Source organism: Peromyscus eremicus, chromosome 11, assembly GCF_949786415.1.
Source record: "Peromyscus eremicus chromosome 11, PerEre_H2_v1, whole genome shotgun sequence".
NCBI lineage: Eukaryota > Metazoa > Chordata > Mammalia > Rodentia > Cricetidae > Peromyscus > Peromyscus eremicus.
In genome coordinates, this window is record NC_081427.1 from 39,999,966 (window position 1) to 40,014,187 (window position 14,222).

At 40.2% G+C, this 14,222-nt stretch overlaps 1 protein-coding gene across 1 annotated transcript in view; it reads left to right on the top strand.

Annotated features, from left to right (window-relative positions):
- Mtrex (Mtr4 exosome RNA helicase) overlaps positions 1-14,222 on the top strand; it is a 70,021-nt gene that overhangs the window by 39,388 nt on the left and 16,411 nt on the right. The window contains exons 17-22 of the mRNA XM_059276737.1: positions 1,986-2,158; positions 2,649-2,717; positions 3,196-3,324; positions 6,044-6,154; positions 10,130-10,318; positions 11,888-12,051. Of these exons, the coding sequence (XP_059132720.1) occupies positions 1,986-2,158; positions 2,649-2,717; positions 3,196-3,324; positions 6,044-6,154; positions 10,130-10,318; positions 11,888-12,051 (835 nt within the window). The remainder of the gene's footprint in view (positions 1-1,985; positions 2,159-2,648; positions 2,718-3,195; positions 3,325-6,043; positions 6,155-10,129; positions 10,319-11,887; positions 12,052-14,222) is intronic.

Genomic DNA, 14,222 nt, shown 5'->3' on the forward strand with positions numbered 1-14,222 from the left:
CCACAAGTATGAACAAAAACATATATGAATAAATTGGATTTCTACAAAAGTAAAAACTTGTTCTTGAAACTATGGATGTTATAGAATATTATTCTAAGGTATGATGCTTTTGTTTATGTTGCATTTGTTTAACTCTGTGAAGCTGTGTTACTGTGCCTGTGTTGCACGAATCCTACATGGTCTTATAATAAAAACCTGGAGTCAGATATTGGGACAAATACTGAAAGATCAGAGGAAACAAGCCACAGCCACTTCTCACCTCACCAACTCCTCAGCCGAAAAGAGAAGATCCGGTCTCCACGAATCCTCTGACTGAATGCCTCTGAGTCCTCAGAGGAAAGGCTCCTAGTTCCTGTCTTCTCACACCTTATATGCCTTTCTCCTCTCAGCCATTTCACTTCCTGTCTCAACCTTCCTAGTGCTGGGATTAATGGCATGTGTGCTTCCCAAATACTAGGGTTAAAGGTGTGTGCCACCACCGCCTAGCTTTGTTTCTCTCCTAAACTGGATCAATCTCATATAGCCCAGTGTGGCCTTGAACTCACAGAGATACAGATGGATCTCTGCCTCCTGAGTACTAGGATTAAAGGTATGTGCCACCACTGCCAGACCTCTTGTTTAACTGTGGCTGGCTCTGTCCTCTGATATTCAGGCAAGTTTTATTAGAATACAACAAAATATCACCACATGCCTGTCTAAAACACCTGATGGTCTAATAAAGACGTGAATGGCCAATAGCAAGGCAGGAGAAAGGATAGGCGGGGCTGGCAGGCAGAGAGAATATATAGAAGGAGAAATCTGGGAGCCAGAAAAAAAGTAGCCAGAGAAGGAGGAGGACATCGGGGACCAGCCACACAGCAAGCCAAGGAGTAAGAGTAAGATTTACAGAAGTAAGAGAACAGGAAAAGCCCAGAGGTGAAAGGTAGATGGGCAATTTAAAGTTAAGAAAAGCTGGCAAGAAACAAGCCAAGCTAAGGCTGGGGATTTATAAGTAAGAATAAGCCTCTGCGTGATTTATTTGGGAGCTGGGTGACAGGCCTCTCAAGAGAGCAAAAACAACAACATATGGAGAAGATAGAAATGTGATATTTACAAACCCTCTATCTAATAAAAAAGAAAAAAAATCTAGATCCAGAATGTATAATATACTCTTAGGACTCAACAAAAGACAGTTCAGTTTTAAAATGGACAAATGGGCTAGGTGTGTGGCTTAACGGTTGGATACTTTTCTAGCATGTGCAAGGCCCTGGGTTTATTCCCCAGTTCTTCAAAAAGTAAATAAATAAACTAATGATAAACCATAAAGAAATGGTAAGAAGTACATAGTAGGATGCTGATCATCCTACTGCTGAGAAATACAGTTCAAAACTACTTCACACACTCATTGGGATCAGTACTTTTTTAAAAAGCTAAACAACAAAATGGTATGTTACTGTAGAAAATTGTTAGAGTTCCTCCGGTTTAATGGGGAATTACCACATGACTCAGCAACTCTACTCATGGTTAAGTTGAAAACGTGTTCCAACAGAGGCTGTCCATGAATATTTATAATAGCACCTTGGACAATTGAAGAGTAAAAGTGGGGTATACATCCATCAACTGTGAATGTTTAAGTAAGTGTATGTTTTTATAGAGTTCTGGAACTATATAATGGCGACAAATTCTCTGTGATGTATATGTTTCCATAGCAAAAATAATGTAACACTGGATTGAAAGCATAATGAGTGCTTTAGCAAAGGAGCTTAACACTAGAAGGGCAGAGTAGGGAGTGGAATCTTGGGCAGCAGGTTAGCACAGAGCATAGAGCCCCTAGGAAGACAGTGAAATGACCCTTAATGGAGAGAAGGAAGATGAGACCCATTCCTTCTCATGGAATCTCAGTGACTGACTTGGTTCTCTAGAATCGTAGTAGAAAAATAGTCCTGGGTGTGATTTATGGGAGATGTGTAGTATTTTTCATAGCATCATCTGTGCTTTCTTTGCAGAGGTAAAGAACTCAGAAGAGCAGTATAATAAAATAGTAATCCCCAATGAAGAAAATGTGGTCATCTATTACAAGATTAGACAGCAACTTGCCAAGCTGGGAAAAGAGATTGAAGAATATATTCATAAACCAAAATACTGCTTACCATTTCTACAGCCAGGTCGCTTGGTAAAGGTACGCCCTAGTCTCTCTATAAAATGTTCGTGTATTACAGTATCTGAAAATGTTTTGATTAAAGACTGTTGTTTATATTGGCAAATGTCTCCTGCTATAGGGTGTGATCAGGATCCATCATTTGACCTGTTTGACATTGTCCCTATTTAGGCGTTTACATGAAGGCTTTCAGTCAACACTTTTCAGTTTTCTATTGTAAGATGCTACCTAAAAATGAGCCAGTTCGCAGTCTGAAATCATAGATATAAAATACTTAATAATGTCAGAACATTAGCATTTGTTTTCCAGTTGAAAGATTCCTATTGTGGTCGTACTGAGAGCTGATGAAATCTAGTGCTGGATGTTTTTGTTTTGTTTTGTTTTACTATAAATCTTTTAAAAGCATTAGGAAAATTTAAAAATCTTATTAGCCTGTAATGTAGCTAGATATAGATGGCTACAATTGTATATTCAATATGAACACTGTTTTTGCTTTCTTTTTTATTTCCAGGTGAAAAATGAAGGAGATGATTTTGGTTGGGGAGTAGTGGTGAATTTCTCAAAAAAGTCAAATGTTAAGGTAAACTGTTGCCCTTGAAGAGATACAGGGATTTTCTAATAACAGATTCCAATTTCATGAGTTCACATTTCTCCTCTTTGTGTCCATCAGATTGTTGCCTACTACAGCTAAATAATAATAATAATAATAATAGGCACGTGACACATGATTGACTTAATTTCAAGAATAGCCACTCTTCTAACAAATTAACAAGATCGTATTTTATTTCATAGAGACAGATTTATGATACTCTGATTTTTTTGCTTCTCTAAATTTTACACACTACTCAGAAACTTGCAGTGATATTTGATGTCATAGGTCATCGTGGTCACAATATTAAGTTAGAATTAATAAGCATCCGAGTTACTCCTGTGCTTTCCCATCAACAGGACTGCTTTGAAGGCTACAGAGACTACCTTAGAAGTAAATATTACTGAGAAAATAAGCCCTGTTCACACACAGAGTTAATGCACTTACCTTTTTGATCCTGCTTTTCTAGCCTAATTCTGGCGAGCTGGATCCTTTGTATGTGGTGGAAGTGCTCCTGCGCTGTAGCAAAGAAAGCCTGAAAAATTCTGCTACTGAGGCAGCAAAGCCAGCAAAACCTGACGAGAAAGGAGAGATGCAGGTTTGTGCGCTTTTCTTCTTCAGATTATTATATAAGCTTTAAATGTAAGACATTGAAAAATAATAAGCGAAAGAGACAAAGGAAAAATGAGTGTAAGGAACACTGGCCTTACCTACCATGTGAAATACTCTCTTGTTTGTGTGTGGTTTGTTATATTTCTCCCAGTAGTGGGGCTTGCTCCCAAGAGCTTATACATGGTGCATGCTAGGCAAGTGTTCTACCATTGAGCTACATATATCCCTTGTGTGGCTTCTATTTTTATATTGGTATAAGTCAGATAATTAGTAGTAAAATCTTAATTACAGAGATTCCAAGTGTCTGAAGATTAACGTCATACTAGAATTTTCTTATTTGTAAGTAATATGGCATATTGACTAAATTTTTAGGAAATACTTGTTATAATAAACTTGTTTCTAGAAATTAAATCTGCCACTGTCTCTTTGGATCAGTAAATCATTATAGGATGTGGAATTGGCAGTGTTTAAAGACAATTTAATACTGAACATTTTTAAGTGAGTTAGAAGTCTGTAATTCTGAACACTGCCTACCTCTTGATCTCTTGTTCTTCAGTGTTCTAGTTTCTTCTCCAGAATTCTGTCATCAAAAGACATCTTTATACTTTCCCAGCATTTACTGCACATACTGACTGCCTAACTGTCAAAGAGACTTGAACTCCTCCTTCAGTGCATATGCACTGTACCTAAAGGACCTTAGGAGCTACTGCAACTGGAAATAGCAGATGTGTGCACCCATCTCAAGACTCTCCGTTTCTCATGGAGGATGTTGATAGTGAACCATGGCTATATTTATTACTAAAAATGGGCTTATATCCAAGACTGTAATCCAGATAGCCATTCTTTATTAGTATTTGGTACTAGCGTTTCAGCTGTAGCCTAATTGCTGTCTTTTGTTTGTAGGCCCTAGTTTTATTAAGCCTACCTCTTTTACTTGGTACCAGAAGACTTGTGGACCTTAGGTTTAATTCAGTAAGCCTCTTCAGGGAAGCCTTCATTAAACATTATGAAAACTGAGAGTCTTTCCTCTGCTTCTAATGGCGCTTTTAAAATTGCATTTATTTCAATTTATACGGCACTGGCATGGAAGGAAGCTGAAGTGGGTGGGAATGTAGAGTCAGAGTGGGAACATGATAGCTGTGAACACTCTGAAAGATGAATTCAGTCACTTTCAGGCTTCTGGATGACAAATATAAGATGCTTTTTGTCATAGAATCTATCCAAAGTAAGTTATATGATCAAGACATTGGCCTGCGTAATTCTAGGTCACTTACTGTTTAACAGTCTGTTCCTCTGAGATAGTGAAAACAGGCAGTTTCGTGTGTGTGTGTGTGTGTGTGTGTGTGTGTGTGTGTGTGTGTGTGTGTGTGACATATGTTCAGTGTGTTTGCATGTGGATGGAGTTGCATATAGGTTAGTAGATACCTCAATCACTCTACTATATTTTTTAAGACAGTAGCTCACTGAACCAGGGATGCCAAGGATTCTGCCTCTGCCCCTCCAGCACTAATATTAATTGCAAGCACCTGCCTCTGTGCCAGCTTTCATGTGGGTGTTGGGAGTAGAACTCAGGCTCATGCTTGCACACATGGCACCTATTTATTTCATTTTAGAGCCTTGGGCCCTTATTTAGAAAGCTTTATGGGTTTGGTTTTGTTTCTTAAGATTTATTTTTAATTATGTGTATGTGCACCAGTACAGTTAGTTGTCTGTGAAGGATAGAAATGGGCATTATATCTCCTGGAGCTGGAGTTACGAGAGGTTGTGCAGAAGCAGTCCATACCGAACTGTTTTCATGCTGAGCCATTTCTTTGGGCTCAAAACTTCATATTGCTAATTAGGGACCTCTTAGGCATACATGTTGAACTATTTTATACATAATAATTTAATGAAATGGACATTGTTTGTCCCCATTTTATGATGAGGAAATTGAAACATAGGAAAAGTTAGGTAGCTTGTCCCGGGTCCTGGCACTAGCTGAAGGCTGACTTAAAACACACGGATCTAAAATATAGACTGTGTACTAAGCCATCATACCGCTTCTGCTGAGTAAGGCCAGTGCTTTACTCATGGAATCTTTTCACCTATGCACGTCTTTGTTGTCGGTAAGCAGTAAGTCTTTTGGGGGGCCAAGTATAAATGTGGCTGTGGAAGACTAAATGCTGACAGATGTGAGCCTAGGAAATGGTTGGCCTCCCTGCAAGTAGATTTAGGCCTTCCAGATTTTAGCAGTCAAAGAAGCAAAATGACATATTTGGTGGTGAGGGAAGGCATGCTTCCTGGAGAAAGCATGGGGAAAAGTTTTCAGATATGTGTTCAGGAAGATGATGTCTAAGGGAAGCGGTACCTTCTCTTTAAAGAGCTTTTGTTTTTTTCATCTCATTCCATCTGGAACTTGGATGTTCTTTCCTGGGCTCTCTAACCCTTTATATAGTGCTAGGGTATCTTTATAAGTTTAAAAAGTGCCAATAGTGAGAATACAAACGTGAATAAGTTGGACTCTGAGGAGAGGGTCTTTGTTCAGTGAACCGTTTGTGTGACTGTTAAGATTTGCAGCAGTTTTTATGTACTAGTCTCTACTAAAATTAGACTTTGGTGGTAAGCAGTTGATCGGCGACATACTGTAACTGCTGCTTCCTTTGCTGGCTACAGTTTGGGGATGACTGGAAACGTGGATTCATCTGTGATCTTGTGTGACACTCTAGGTTGTTCCAGTTCTGGTGCATCTCTTGTCTGCCATCAGCACCGTCAGGCTGTATATCCCCAAAGACCTTCGGCCTGTGGACAACAGACAGAGTGTTCTCAAGTCCATACAGGTGCGTATGTTCCTTTAGAACCTAAACATAAATCTCTCATGCATAAGATTTACCTAGAAATAACTGAAATGCTTTTAAATATATTTCAGAGAAACTGTAAACACATAATAATGGGTTTTCTTCATAAAAGGAATCATTGCAGATCTGTTCTGAGTATACCATCGATGTATATTACCAAAGGAAGACTCATAATCTGCACCATTAATCTTCACTGTGCTATAATAAATAGGATTTTCTATTCATTAAGATAAATTATTTTCAAAGGGGTAGAGGTGGCACACACCTGTAATCCTAGCACTCGAGAGGCAGAGCCAGGAGGATTTCTGTGAGTTCAAAGCCAGCCTGGTCTACAGAGTGAGTTCCAGGACAGCCAGGGCTACACAGAGAATCCCTGTCTCAAAAAAAAAAAAAAAAAAAAAAATTAAAAATAAAGTACTTTATTTTCAGTAGGAAAAATATATAACTTTCAGATTTAATTTTCTGCTAGAAATAAAGAAATGAAAAGTTTTGGCTAAAAACAGTTGAGTAGCATTTACTATACCTTACTATTCAGAGAAGGCTCTCTAGAATTTGAGAAAGCAATGGTAAACAGATTGCTTTCATTTTAGAGTAGGAATCTTTTAAAAGATTTATTTTCTCTGTTTATTTTGTCTGCATATATGCAAACATGCCTGGTGCCTGTGAAGGTCAAAGGGAGGGATTTGAGTCCCCTGGAACCGGATGGTTGTGAGCCACCATGTGGCTGTTAGGAATTGAACCTGGGTCCTCAGCAACAAATGCTCTTAACAGCCAAACCATCTCTCCAACCCTTAGAGTACAAACTTAAGTTGTGGTCCATAGGCTTTCTAAAATGAGTGCTTTTCTTGAGAATTTTTTTAAAAAAATTGTGGAGATGTACTGTTTTAAGAATACTCCTAAAGAAAAAACACTAATGAAACAATCTGTTAGCAAATAAATAAATCTTGGAAGTAAAATGCAATACAGCATTCCAATTAATTGTATTCTAATAATTCAAAAAATACCATAAGTGTAAACAAAACTACTTCGTTATTTTTGTTAGTATAAATACTGCTGTTGTCTGGAGGGGAAATGATTACCTTGTCCTTCAGAAAAAGTCAGTTTATGTTTTTTCTGTTTAAACTGAAATTGGAATGATTTTTTATGGAGGTAAATTGCCAGCTTCCAGGCTTGTCTTACTTGCTGAACATCCTGGTATAGGCCATGCTCCGCTGACCTTAGCTTCAGCAGGACCCTCACTTAGTCTCAGGTTTCCTGTCCACACTGGATAGGCTGGTTCCCTTGGTCTTCTCAGTCCTGTTCAAAAGGCAGGAGGAGCTGCAGATGAGCGTGCTGGAAGAACCCCCTCACCTGAGGACTACAGAACCCTCTGTGCCTCTTACTGTACATTGTAGCCAGGCATGGTGGCACATACCTTTAATCCCAGCACTTGGGAGGCAGAGAGAGGCTAGCCTGGTCTACAGATCAAGTTCCAAGACAGCCAGGGATGCACAGAACAACCCTGTCTTGAAAAACAAAAATTAGTCTTTCTGTGTCTTTATGCTTCAACCTATAATTCAATTTCTTAATATATAAGGATAGGTCAAGTTCATGAATAAAATTATGTGACTTTGTAATGTCCCGCCCTCCCTTTTGAACAACGCTGTCCGGTAATTGCTATATGCACAAAGCAGCCAGTGTCTTGAAACCACTTGCATTATTAGCTTATTTCTGATAGCAATATTCAAATATCTCTGAACTCTTTGCATTTTTTGCTTTTATTCTTTGTGTGTGTGTTGGGGGGTAGATTATGGTGAACTTTATTGATGGTATTCTGGAGAGCAGGGCTCCCTAAGCCCCATCTCTTGTTCTAAGGACCTGGAGTAGAAACTGAGGAGAGATGCGCAGTTGGGGGCTGAATAGGGCCAGGGACTTCTCAGAAGCCAAGAGCTCTCTCTCTCTCTCTCTCTCTCTCTCTCTCTCTCTCTCTCTCTCTCTCTCTCTCTCTCTTCCTCATGGACAGGGACTCCTTAGCAGTTGAAGCTCTCTCTCCCTCTCTGTTCTTGCTGGGTGGGTGGTCCAGAGTGTCTTACTCCTTGGAGGTCATACAGGCCTTGAGGCCACCACCATTTCTATAGCCCTGTTTGTTGTCGTGTAAGGAATCGAGCTTTACAGAGTTCTAACTGAGAGCAGTGCCAGCCCCGGCATCAAAGGTGGAAGAGTCGGCATCACTGTTAACCATTTCAGGAGACGACCTGGTCCTCATCCTAGCCCAGGATGCCTCTTAGTGGGCCCTTCAGTGCCTTCTTCACCACCTTCTTGGTGTCATCATACCTGGCAGCTTTCTCCAGGCGGCATGTCAGAGCCACAGTGGACATATTCCGGGTAGGAACACAGAAGGCCATGCCTGTGAGCTTCCCACTCAGCTCTGGCATGACCTTGCCACAGTCTTCTTAGTGGCAGTGATGGCAGGGATCATGGTCATGAGTCCTTCCACGATGCCAAAGTTGTCATGATGACCCTGGTCAGGGGATCTAAGTAGTTGTCAGTGCAGGAGGCATTGCTGACCAGTCTTGAGTGAGTTGTCATACCTGTGGTGATTTATACCCATCACAAACATGGAGGCATCAGCAAAAGGGGTCCAACATGATGACAACCCTTTTGACTCTTCAAGTGGGTTCTGGCCTACACCATGAGAGTAAAGACAGCAGCACAGCCCATAAAACACACCAGCATCACCCCATTTGGTGTTGGCAGGATGCTGATCCTGGAAGATGGATATGGCCTTCCTATTGATGACCAGTTTCTTATTATCAGGCCTTAATTGTGTCTGGAACATGAGTAGAGTTATACTAGAACATGTAGACCATGTAGTTGAGGGCAACAAAGCGGTCACTGATAGCAGCAGTGTCTAACTTGGCCAGAGTTGAAGGCGGCCCCAGTGACCAGACACTCAAGATGGCAAATCCGTTCATTCCAACCATCACCATCGAGTCTCAGGGACGAGGCTAGCACTGCAGGAGAAGATGCAGCCATCTCTGGGACAGGGAGAGCAGAGAAAGCTGGGTTGGTTTCTGTGCTGCTTTTTCTAAGATAAGACCTGTCTGTCATCCAGGTTGGTCTCAGTCTCCTGAGCTCAAGAAATCTCATGCTTAGGCATCCCAAGTAGCTAGGACTACAAATGCGCACCACACTTAGCTAGTCTGTCTGTACTACTCTGTTTACCATACTGAGGGTGAAATCCAGGGCCTAGTCCATGTGGGATAGGTCCTAACTGTTCAGAGTCTCTGACCTTTAAAGTCACCAACACTGAGTTCTCCTAGTGGGTGGAATAACCAGTCCATAGTGCACTATCCATTCTCTGAACTCATGATCTTATCATGTAATCATGTGACAAAGAAGTTAGCTAAAAGAGTCTTTAAAAGTTTGATTTCTAGCTCTGTAGTGCCCTGACTAGAAATAACTCATGCCTCCAAATTATGTAAAAATTGAATTTTCCACATAAATGATGTGAAGTACAGTTACATAAGATGCCAAGATGTTACAACCACCTAAATATACAATAGTGGGTCTACCAGTAATCATGCCACACCCAGAACTAATGGATTACACTACAATGGTATATAATATATTAGTGGATTATAATATATCCTGTTGGCAGTTAGTTGTAGCATGGCAATTGAAAAGGAATTTTCAAGCTGTGGCAGAATATGTCTGTAATTCAGAACTCAGAAGGTCGAAGCAGGAGGATGGCATCGTTGACCCTAACCCATGCAGCAAAGTAAGACCCTGTTTTATCCTGCCCCACTTGCCCAAAATGTGGAGTTTTCAAAAACAAATGCCACAGGAAATTGCTCTCCAGTTTAAGTGGGGAAAATGTATGTAGAATACTTTTTATGGCCCATAGATGTGGAAAAAAACAAAAAGGGAAGTGATTGAGTCTCCTCTTATTAACGGGTTTTATGTCTTCTATTTCAGGAAGTTCAGAAGCGTTTTCCTGATGGCGTTCCTTTGTTAGATCCTATTGATGATATGGGCATTCAGGACCAAGGACTGAAAAAAGTCATTCAGAAAGTAGAAGCTTTTGAGCATCGGATGTATTCACACCCACTTCACAATGATCCAAATTTGGAAACCGTGTATACACTTTGTGAAAAGAAAGCACAGGTATGGCAGAAATAATCTTTCTTAAGATTTAATTTTTATTTTATGTGTGTCAGTTTTATCTGTGTGTATTAGTTACGAGCTGCCATGTGGCTGTGAGGAACCAAACTTGTCTTCTCCAAGAGCAACAAGTCCTTATCACCAAGCCAACTTCTCCAGCTCCCAGAAACAACTTCGATACTAGAATTCTGTGTATTTCATTAAATATGGTATTTCCTTGTCCTATTTTTATCTTCTGAAATGGGAATGTCTAGCTGTCTTTTAAATAAGCTACAAGCGTTGGAGCATGTCAGCCATTGCTAGCAAGTCAGGATTTGCCCGGAGATCGGGGCAGCAGAGGACAGTAGAGATGCAGGAGAGTTCACATACGTAACTGTTCGTGGCCACATGGAAACAATGGCCTTGGTAATAGTTTCATTTCACTCAGTGTGCCTACACTGTCATTTCATCACTATGCTCCATGTAGAAATGGTCTTACTACAAAACAGTCTTACGTCTTGAGCTCTTTTTCTAATTGAAGTTTTAGGACTCAGGTAGTTTTTACCAGTGTTTGGCTCCACTCATGTAAGCCTCTCAGTCAAAGAAATCCAGGAACAGATCATTGTTTCTGAGAGGCCTGATAGTCATACTGGTTCACATACAGTGATCTAGCATAGGAATTACTGCTGCCTATAATGCAACTGTGCGACACTTCATCAGTTCATAGCAGTAGGTTCTTATCAATTGCTGAGTTAAACCTGGGATTACTTAGGAGCTCTGTGACCTTAACCTCTCTCCTTAGTAATCTCTTGTCTCAGCTTTGTCAGTAGTAAATATAGATTTAATATTGTTACCTTTTGGAATTGCTTTAAAACTTTAGTTATTAAATTACTGTTTTCTGCTGGGGAGTGAACTCAAGACCTTGCTTGCACACACTAAGCAGGTGCTCTGCTGCTGAGCTGCACCCCCACCCTCACTGAAGAGCACAGTGAGCGATGGAACTCACTGCATTGGAACTCACCAGTGACCTGAGTAAACCTGACTGCTCATCACTTTATCATTTCTCCATCGTTGAACCTTGATGTTTCACAGTATACCGAGCTTCAGAGGTTCAAATTCATCGTTTCAGTCACTAAACTTTTCTTGGGGTTTTTGCTTTCTGCATTGAAATCCTGCTTTTCAAAATAGGTTTTCTTTTTCTTGTAGAGCCTTTCTCATGCCAGAGTTAGAAAATGTGTAATGTTTACTGATTATCTGATTTAAAAATTCACTTAACCCTAAAAGTACACTTTATTGTGGTATTCATTTTGTGTATTAAATAATAGCTGATTTGTTTACATGGGTATTTTGTGGTTTTCATATGTTTAACATCTTAGCTAGGGTTTAAGAACTTTTCAGATCCATCATTCCTCCCCTGGAGTTGCATCTAAGCTCCTCCAGCATACACACTCTCTCAACTATCCTGAAGTTTTAGTGAAGAAGGCTATATGGATCAGGTGGCCTTAGAAACTACTTTTTGGTGTTTTGTTTTATTTTTTCTGTGTTACACTACTCAGTTTATTATTAAACTGCCTTTACTTTTGTATGCCCTAGATTGCAATCGATATTAAATCTGCAAAGCGAGAACTGAAGAAAGCAAGAACTGTCCTGCAGATGGATGAACTCAAATGTCGCAAGCGTGTTTTAAGAAGGTTGGGCTTTGCTACATCTTCTGATGTCATAGAGATGAAAGGACGTGTGGCTTGTGAAATAAGCAGGTAAAATGTTCTTCTGCAGAGACTCTTGGTGGTGGTAGTATTTTACCCTTTTTGGAGGGGCCCACCACCCAGTTCCCAAGTAAATTCACACACAGGGGCTTATTTTTAATTATGAATGATCAGCCTGAGCTTGGCTTAGTTTCTAGCCAGCTTTCCTTAACTTATTCCATCTACCTTTTACCCCTGGGCTTTTCCCGTTCTCTTACTTCTATAAATCTTACTCTTACTCCGTGGCTTGCTGTGTAGCTGGGTGGCCGGCCCCTGGAGTCCTCCTCCTCCTCCGGCTGCTAGCTCCTTTAACTTCTCCATCTCTTTTCTTTTCCTCAGATTTTTCCTTCTCTATATATTCTCTCTGCCTGCCAGCCCCACCTATCCTTTCTCCTGCCTCACTATTGGCCAGTTCTTTATTTGACCATCAGGTATTTTAGACAGGCACTGTAACACAGCTTTATAGAGTTAAACAAATGCAACATAAGCAAAAGTAACACACCTTAAAATAATATTCTACAACAATCTCTCTATCTCTCATGGACAACACTTGTTAGGAAACAGCTTTCTTAAATATGAAAGTTTTATCATGCTTTCCATTTTAAATGCAGTTTGGACCAAGAGGTTGAGAAACTAGAAAAATGTCCTGGATCTCAGTAATTACTGTAGGCCCGTGTGTCTAGCCTTTTGCTATATTTTCTATGAAACATTTCTTTTTGTGTGTTGAGATTCTTTCTAAATAATTTGTGTTTAAATTTACAAATTATATCTTAGTTTGTATATCAACTTGTATGCTGCTTTCTGAAAATTTTCCACCTTGACACTTAACTCTAATTCATACATATGGAGGGAACACAAGAGAGTAAGCAGGTTTATTCAGGTTTGGAGGGAAGCATAAGATACCACAATGGCATACTTTAGGCTCCAGCTTAAATTTGGGAATGCAGTGTCAGCTCTATGTTGTATCCACAGAGTTAGCTTACTTATAGATAGAAAATTATGTTGGAAAAAAGTAAATGCATATGTATTGTCCTTTTACCTGGTCCCTATCCCTGGCCAGTATAGAACAATTGTTCACATAACATTTGTATTGTCTTAGATGCTGTAAGTAATACAGAGATAACTTACTTACGTAGGTTATAAGGCTCTTGAACATTCTCAGGTGTTGTCATCTTGGTGGGTGGGGTACCCTAGGACTTACACCTCACAGATACTAAAGGACAGCGTCAGCAATTTAAGAATGGTTTGGTCACATGTTTCTAGCTCAGGATATCCTACCCACCCACCTTGATAGGAAAGTAGCAGCTGTCCCACAGAATCCTTTTCTATGCTTGAAATGTTCTGTACCTTCACTGTTTTGTAAGGTGTTCATTAGCCATGTGGGGATTTAGCACTTAAAATAGTGACTCAAGATAGACAACTGAATTTTAAATTGTATATTGTTTAATTGAAGTTGTCACTTATACAGAGGCAGCCTGTGTGGAGAGTGCAGTTGTAGAAGATGACATCAAAAAGGAGATGCTGCTGAAACCCACTCAGAAAAGAACAGTTTCCAGTTAGTTTCCATCATTGACCAATGAATGTTTCCTGCCTAGAAGCTATAAATAGCGTAGAAGCCTTAGCCTGACTGTCCCCACTTAAGTCATAGCAGTATATTTTTCCTGACAGTTTGTCTTGTTTTGTTCGTGCTGTGATGGCATCACCCTCAGTGCATATGGACTTTTTTTTTTAATGTCCTCAACATGGTGCCAGTGGGCATGGCCAGAGAATCGCAGACTTAGGCAGTGGTTTGGTTTGGAGCGTTTCTGGTGCAGGCCTGTTCATCTGTGTAAGCACTGGAAACTCAGCAGTCTACAGAGACACCTGTGAGCAGGGACTGCACAGTGTTAGCTCATTGTTACCGTGGATGGCGTGATGCTGGCGTCTACTCAGAGAAGCTCAGAGTCCAGAATTCAGGTCTAGTCTTCATTTAAATACTCAGAGATTGTGCATGTAGTTGGTAAGCCACCAGATAAGACCTTTCAAGTGAGACTTGATTCACTGTCTTCAGCCTGTGATATAGATCAGCTTTCCTACTCTGTAGTTAAAGGTATGCACCACAATGTAAATGAGGATTCATATACTGAAGCCCCTGTTAAAGGAGTAATGTTCTTCTTGGATTACCTAGAGTTGAATGGTGAATG